Genomic DNA, 7,739 nt, shown 5'->3' with positions numbered 1-7,739 from the left:
GCTGCCTAAGTATGGTCCCCAATCAGAGACAACGATAGACAGCTGCCTCTGATTGGGAACCATACCCGGCAAACAAAGAAATAGAAAAACTAGAATGACCACCCAAATCACACCCTGACCTAACCAAATAGAGAAATAAAAAGGCTCTCTCAGGTCAGGGCGTGACACTTGGGGTAAGCTGAGCCAATAGCCATGGGGTAAGTTGAGCAAATTAAAGTGTTTTCTTCTTAGGCATAATGCAAGACATTATCGCTAGGATATGAAGTAACAACAGGGGCTGCCCGATGTTAAAAGTGTTTTAACAAGTACAAAATGTTTTTTTTTAGGTGTTAAGCCTGTGTTAAAAGATGCTTAAAATAATGAAAAGACAAAAAGCAATTGTGATTGTGTTGAACTGTGTTTGGAAAATTAAGACAGACATGGCTTTAAAAAGGTGGTGGCAATATTTAATTCAGTAGGCGGCTTAATTTATCCTGTCCCATGGCTCAACTTACCCCATACTCGGGGTAAGTTTTGCTAAAAGAGACCACTTTTTTTGGACAAGCTATGCTTTCAAAACTGTAATGTTTACATGAATTTTGATTATTTCCAGGGATACACAACATCCTGAAATATATATTGGTATCTTTGTTAGAAATAATATTATATATTCCTTGATGGAGTGATGCTGAATTTAAAAAATGGCTTAACTTACCCCACTCTCCCCTACTGTGAATACTTATTTCATATCTCTAAAGATAAAAAAAATTGGGAAATTGAGGATTGTCTCCAAACTGGAAAAATAAGTGGCTATATGCAGGTATAATGCCAAATGTCTTATAACTTTTTCACAATGCAGTAGTTATATATATGCAATAATTGTACATATAGCTATACGGCCATGGTTATTTACATAGTCTATGCAATATATATATATAAGAAAGTGACATCATATTAGTTGTTGACCTGTTCCTGTCAATCAGTGCAAAGTCATAAAAACAAAAACAGAAGAATTACATCTCCAAATACTTGTATAAAAATAGACAATTATTGAAAATTATAAACTGTACCAGCCCAAATATCTCTTATGAAGTATAGGTTATGCATTTATCTTTTAAAAACATTGTTTAGCCATGTAGCTGATGATGATGCATTCAGAAGTTGAGCCTCTAATTTTTTTAAATTGCAACAAGCATACATAAACTGCATATTTACATAGTTGTTGGCACAGAGATTGGATAACTTAAAAAAAAAAAAAGTTTCTCAAAGCAAGACTATAATTGGTCAAGAATAAACAAGCTAAGAGAATGCCTATTGCTTTACGCTGTTAAGGGAAGCCTCTGCATGTCTGTATAGTTTCAATAGATAGAAAGCAGCCCTGCTAAAATCCACACATTTTTCCAACATGAGCATAGCTTGCCCCAATGCAACAAGCAATTACTCAACCAGTCAAGGAAGAAAATCAAGTCATTCAAAACTGGGTGTACGTGGTACGTTTCTCAAGAACTTCAAGGTAGTCGGGATCACTATGAAGCTTGGCTTTCAGTTCCCAGTACTCACTTATGTTAGGTTCAACATAAACAGCACTCGGTGCTGTGCAATACAATACTGTCTGCTGTATTCTTTCTGGGTGCATGTATTGATGTCTGACATTGAAGTCTGAGTTATACTGATTTGATGAATGGGCAGTATGCCTGCATGGTAAAGTATTGCTGTAAGATGAGGGCTGGTCTGGGTCTAGGACATCGTCTTGTAAAGGGGAGTGTTGGTTAAGTGGAGTACTAACACTGTACTCAGCAGTTATTGCATTACTACCCCCCTCTTCTTCTGAGTGATTATTCAGAAACGCCACATTCAACTGATCAAAGTCTCTGTACCCATCCACTGATTTGTTCTCCATTGGCCTATACACTGTGGGGCTATAGACTGTGTTTTTGCACGTTTGTTCAGTGGGAGAGGAAATGTACTCATACACATGCCCTGCAGACGTCCTGACTTTTGGAATGGATCCCTTTTTGTAAAGACCGTACTCCATGTTCAGTGAACTAATGCACGCGTTCATGGAGTTATTCTGCTCATTTATTGTCTTTTGACGTCTCTTCTTCACAGCCGCAAACAGTCCTGCAGCGACAAACACCGAAACGATGAACATCAGGAGTAGGGCAAGTATCGTAACAGACAGAGGAACACTGTTGATCTGTGTGTCGTAATCTAATGATGTTTCTATGGTGATGGTGCTCCCGGGAACAGATTCTTCCGAAGGTGGGATCATGGACGCAAGGATATCAGAGTTATTAAGGCAGAAATGACTTGTCTTAATGTATCGCATATCCTCCCCGAACAGTCTTTTAGGGGAGCCACAGATGACATTGTCCACAACCGTGCCGCTGCTGAGCTGTTCCAGCCACATCTTCATCTTCACGACGGAGCAGCCGCAATCCCAGGGGTTCTCAAACAAGTCTACCTGCACCAGCGATGTCAGGTGGCCCAACACGCCACTGACAGGCAGACTGCGGAGGTGATTATTACGAAGATTTAGTCTGGCCAATGTCAACCCATTAAAGATTCCCCGGGGTAAGGTCTTCAGGAGGTTATTATTTAGGAAGAGCAGCTGAAGGTTGGAGACATGCTGAAAGGTGTCTGAAACAATATCTCTAATGACGTTGTATTCTAAATATAGGAACTGCAGACTCTCTAATCCAAAGAACATAACGACTGTGAGACGGTCTATCAAATTCCCATTCAAGTACAGCCTGCGTAAGTGTGTTAAATCCCCAAAGGCTCTGTCATGGATGTGAGCGATCCGATTGTTGCCAAGGTGAAGCAAATCTAACCCAATCAATTCAACGAAATCTGATCTTCGCACCACAGGGATAAAATTCCCTGTGAGATACATCTTTTTGGGATTGTAGGGTTTGGGATTTAAGTCAGAGATGCGCTCAATCTTTCTCTCTTGGCAGTTAACATTCAGACCAAGGTCTGAAATTTGGAGATTGCAAGTACAGGCAGTAGGACAGTCCAAAGGCATTGGGGATTTGGTTTGATATGAAACTATTTGACCGTAGTTTTGTGGTTTATTGGAGGGGATGCGAGATGTGGGTTTTGACTTTAACTTGCCTGACTGGCGAGGTCCCTTGGTGGGCCTTGACCGGGATGTGAACGGGGCTGTGACTGAGGCTGGTGTTGTCCTAAAGTATGCATCAGTGGTCTGATGTGCCCGGGGACGCATCTCATACTCTGCAATAGCTCTCCTGGGGCACAGTTCCTGTTTAGAGACTTCATCAAGATCTCTCCCATGAAGCCGGAATGGAAATTCACAGACCACATCACCCACTAAAGCGGTGTAGGATATGCTCTCGAGCCAGGTCTTCAGTGCAATCAGCTCACAAGAGCAGTTCCACGGGTTCTCCTCTAGTTGTAATTCCATAATGTTGTCCATGTGTTCCAAAAGACCCGAATAAGGGAACAGTTTCAGTTGATTCCCCCTCAGGTCAAGGTGAGTCAAAGGGACATGTTGGAAAATGTCCATGGGAAGAGTAGAAATGATGTTGTCGTTTAAAATCAGGACCTCCAGACGATGCAGTTTGCTGAAGGCTTTTGGCTCGACATGGGCGATGGAATTGTAGTCTAGCTGAAGATATTCCAGACTTTCAAGGCCGATGAAAAGATCTTTCGTCAAGGCATCAATTTTGTTATTGTTGAGATGTAATCTTTTTAATCCCTGAAGTCCATTAAAAGCTCCTGATTCAACAGTGGATATGTCATTGTTGCCCAGATGCAATATTGTAAGCCCATTGTATTCAACAAAGTCATTGGTGGAGAGCCTTTTCAAAAGGTTCCCTGTGAGCAGTAAATGATATGTTGTGAAGTACACAGGGCTAACTTCAGAGAGATCCACAATCCCTCTACTTTCACAGCCCACAGTCAGTATCCCCTCTTTCTCCTCACAGGCACACAATCTTCGACATATCTCTCCATAATTGTCAAACATCTCAACGATGCCCACTGATGTAGTCACCAACAATAGGATTACAATCCAGTGATGCATTATTCCTGTGTTGATGACTAAACTCACACTGTCGTGTTGCCGAAGTAACCTAGAAGAAGAAGACATACAGGTCATCTGACTAAGCATTCATACTCATGAGTCCTCAAACAGCCTGTAATTAAGAATAGCACCTGCCCAAAGGTAACCTCTGGTTGCCACAGAATGACCCAAACTAACTGAAGGAGAAAAATAACAGGATTCTTAATGAAAAAACCTTGACATGAATTAAACTCCACTAACACCAGTCAGTACCACATCATGTAAATGAATAGTGAACAAGGGCACCCACAACTAGTCCATACTTCAGCCCAGTCTGAAATTATTTTCATATTATTATTATTATCAAAATAAGGAAAACATGTCATATGCAACCAAATAACCTCGATGTTCAAAACCCACAATCAAAACAACCTATACACTTATTTGAAAAAGATGATGGCTATTGCCACATAAACGTAGCATCAGCATCCAATGCAAACACTCCCATGTCATGTCTACATAGTATAATCATACTGAGAAATTCTTACCTCACTCACTGGTAAATATGAACGCTCCTTGTTAGGAATGACAACGTATGCTCCATTGTATGACTTACTAATGTTCTATGACGCCTGTTTATTATGAACACGTTTGCCTCACTAATGCACCAAAGAGGATACAAAGAAATGCTGATCAACCATAACTGCCAAATGCCTTTCTCTTTTCATTACGCGCTGTGCCCGGGAGGACAAAGCTATGCCTGGTAACAAAGTTGCTTATTCGGTCTCCCTGGATGAATTGCTCTCTCTCTCTCCTCTCTCTCCCCCCTCTCTCTCTCTCTCTCCCCCCCTCTCCCTCTCTCTCTCTCCCCCCTCTCTCTCTCCCCCCCTCTCCCTCTCTCTCTCTCCCCTCTCTCTCTCTCCCCTCTCTCTCTCTCTCCCCCTCTCTCTCTCTCCCCCCTCTCCCTCTCTCCCCTCTCTCTCTCTCCCCTCTCTCTCTCTCCCCCCACTCTCTCTCTCTCTCCCCCCTCTCTCTCTCTCTCCCCCCTCTCCTCTCCTCTCTCTCTCCCCTCTCTCTCTCCCCTCTCTCTCTCTCCCCCCTCTTCCCTCTCTCTCTCTCCCCTCTCTTCTCTCTCTCTCCCCCCCCCCCCCTCTCCCTCTCTCTCTCTCCCCTCTCTCTCTCTCCCCCTCTCTTCTCTCTCACCCCCTCTCATACTCTCTCACTCTCTTATCTCTCCCCCCCGCGTCCCTCTCTCTCTCTCCCCTCTCTCTCTCTCCCCCCTCTCCTTCTCCCCTCTCTCCTCGCCACCCTCTCTCCCTCTCATCTCCCCCTCCCCCCTCTCCCTCTCTCCTCCTCCTCTCTCTCCTCCCCTCTCTCTCTCTTCTCCCTCTCTCTCTCTCCCCCTCTCTCTCCCCCCCACTCTCTCTCTCTCTCTCCCCCCTCTCCCACCTCTCTCTCTCTCCCCCCTCTCCCACTATCTCTCTCTCTGTGTTTCACATACAAACACGAATCCTGTAAAAATCCTTGATCGCACCTGCAATAACTGCCGTTTGTAGGGTGTTACCCTGACTACTACATTTTACATGAACATAAAAAGGAATCATCGGTTGGCCTGTCACTACGCTCAACTTTTATACTGCACACAGATACACCTCCCTGGCATTTCTTAGCAAATAGCCTGCAATGTGCTGCCTTCAACCAATGAGCTACTATCAAGGGGCATAGGATACGACCATATGACGATAAACCTAACGATAATAAGCACATCGAATTCTAACATTTTGCAAGTGTCCTCTATTCACCCACCAAAGTCTGGTGAAATGTCACGTAATTTACGTAATGCAACACAGACGCAAAGATACACAATGAAATGTGCGTCTTACTCAGTTAGACCACCAAAAGGCGTTACACTGCGTGGATACGGATACTGTCCAAACGTGATCAGTAATTCATTGGCTTGCAAGTGTTTCGTGTCCTCGAAAGATAAAGAAGTGAACGCGTTACCATGTTTCACACCCTGAGCGATAAAACTGAGGACCGTCATTAGTTTATTCACCAAATAATGAGACTAGCGGGGAAACCGCGATTACGCTGCCTCCAGTTTTGTTGGAGAAGCAGCTGTAACGACATAATGTCATCAGCACACTGAAACATGTGGCTACGTTTAAACTTTTCACATGAAAATAATCACATACTGTACATTCCTCTGAGGTACCTACCCCTCTTCTCCACACCCAAATACCAAAAACGTGGGAAAGATTACACCCCTTCAGGCTCCACTATTATAAACATGGTATGACTTGCACTGCAATGTATTCACATTTCACAAATGCTATTTTGGGCATCTCACCTTGAACAAGTGTTGACCATGTGACATAGTGATTCACAACTCAGCATTATTAGGCCCTTTGCTTTGTGTTAATGTAGCCTATTTTTACTAGGACAGTGTTTAAATAGTTTAGTTAATACAGTCCAAAGCATCCAAGGGTGTCCCTCCCTGCTGTTGACAACCAGCCCTTAAATGAACTGTCACTATTTCCCTTCCTCACTATATTCATCCAGTTTGAGCAGTGAACTAGATTATGCAGTCTTTCCTTCACGTTCATATTACCATCCGGTGCATGAAATATACAATTTCACCCATGTCATGCATGGGATATATACTGAGAGATGAGAATTGAGGTCTACAAACGCAACTGTTGTAGCATCCAACCAAATAACTGATAGAAATGGCTCAGAATGAAATGGGGGATGTTTTGATAGTCTGCCTTTACAGCTATATCTGTTTATCCATTTGTCTCCCCACACATTAGACGTGCCTAGTCATCTTCCCTGGGGCAGCATACTGTATACACATACATTTTTTTTGATAAAGATATCAAAGCCAACAACTATTTTTTTAACAAAAATGGCACCGGAGAGGATGGCTGACGTTTTACGTGCTCCTAACCAACTGTGTTATTTTGTTCGTTTTGTTACATTGTTTGTAACTTATTTTTTAAAACTTATTTTGTACATAATGTTGCTGCTACTATCTCTTATGACCGAAAATTACTTCTGGACATCACAACACCGATTACTCACCTCGAACTGGAAGAAGATTTTTCCTTTAACGAGTCTGACGAGTCCGACGAGTCCGACGCGAAGGATATACTGCTTTCCCAGGAACAGGCCCAAATCCCCATCATTTGCGTGAAGAAAAGATGGAGGAAAAGGAGGTGGAGGTCAGGCTGCCTTCTGAGAATTCGAAGGCGAGCGAGTACTCCCACTGCCATCCGTTCTATTCGCCAACATGCAATCATTGGAAAATAATTATCCATATAAAATCTGCCATTTCCAGCTACAATAGTCATTTACAACATTAACAGTGTCTACACTGTATTTCTGAACAATTTGATGTTGTTTAAATGGACAAAAAATGTGCTTTTCTTTCAAAAACAAGGACATTACTAAGTGACCCCAAACTTTTGAATGGTAGTGTACAGCCTGGAAGAACTATTGGATATCAGAGAGACGTCAACTTACCAGCACAACCAGCACTACGACCAGGAATACCACTTTCCAAAAGCGGATCCTTTGTCTGCACCATTTAGGGCATTTGAACTGATTCCAGAGGCCGACCCAAAACAACACCGTCTGAAGAGCGGTCTTCTAGTGAGGCTTCGGAAGCACGCACACCACCCACTGCTTCCGAGTGTATTACTCGCTAATGTCCAGTCACTAGTTAACAAAG

General features: G+C 43.0%; 1 protein-coding gene across 2 annotated transcripts; it reads right to left on the bottom strand.

Annotated features, from left to right (window-relative positions):
- Window positions 1-672: 672 nt before the first annotated feature.
- On the bottom strand, window positions 673-6,286 carry LOC115161357 (SLIT and NTRK-like protein 5). 2 transcript variants are annotated; one of them, XM_029712287.1, is made up of 2 exons: window positions 6,226-6,286; window positions 673-4,076 (listed from the first exon to the last, which is right to left on the bottom strand). In XM_029712287.1, exon 2 carries the CDS (start codon window positions 4,025-4,027, stop codon window positions 1,451-1,453), a length of 2,577 nt encoding a protein of 858 aa, XP_029568147.1. In that variant the 5' UTR covers window positions 4,028-4,076; window positions 6,226-6,286; the 3' UTR covers window positions 673-1,450. The 2 variants fall into 2 exon arrangements, with proteins under 2 accessions (XP_029568147.1, XP_029568146.1); XM_029712286.1 differs by lacking the exon at window positions 6,226-6,286 and adding an exon at window positions 4,555-4,809.
- Window positions 6,287-7,739: the final 1,453 nt, after the last annotated feature.

This window comes from Salmo trutta, chromosome 24 (genome assembly GCF_901001165.1).
Source record: "Salmo trutta chromosome 24, fSalTru1.1, whole genome shotgun sequence".
Classification (NCBI taxonomy): Eukaryota; Metazoa; Chordata; class Actinopteri; order Salmoniformes; family Salmonidae; genus Salmo; species Salmo trutta.
This window is presented reverse-complemented; position numbering and strand designations above follow the sequence as displayed.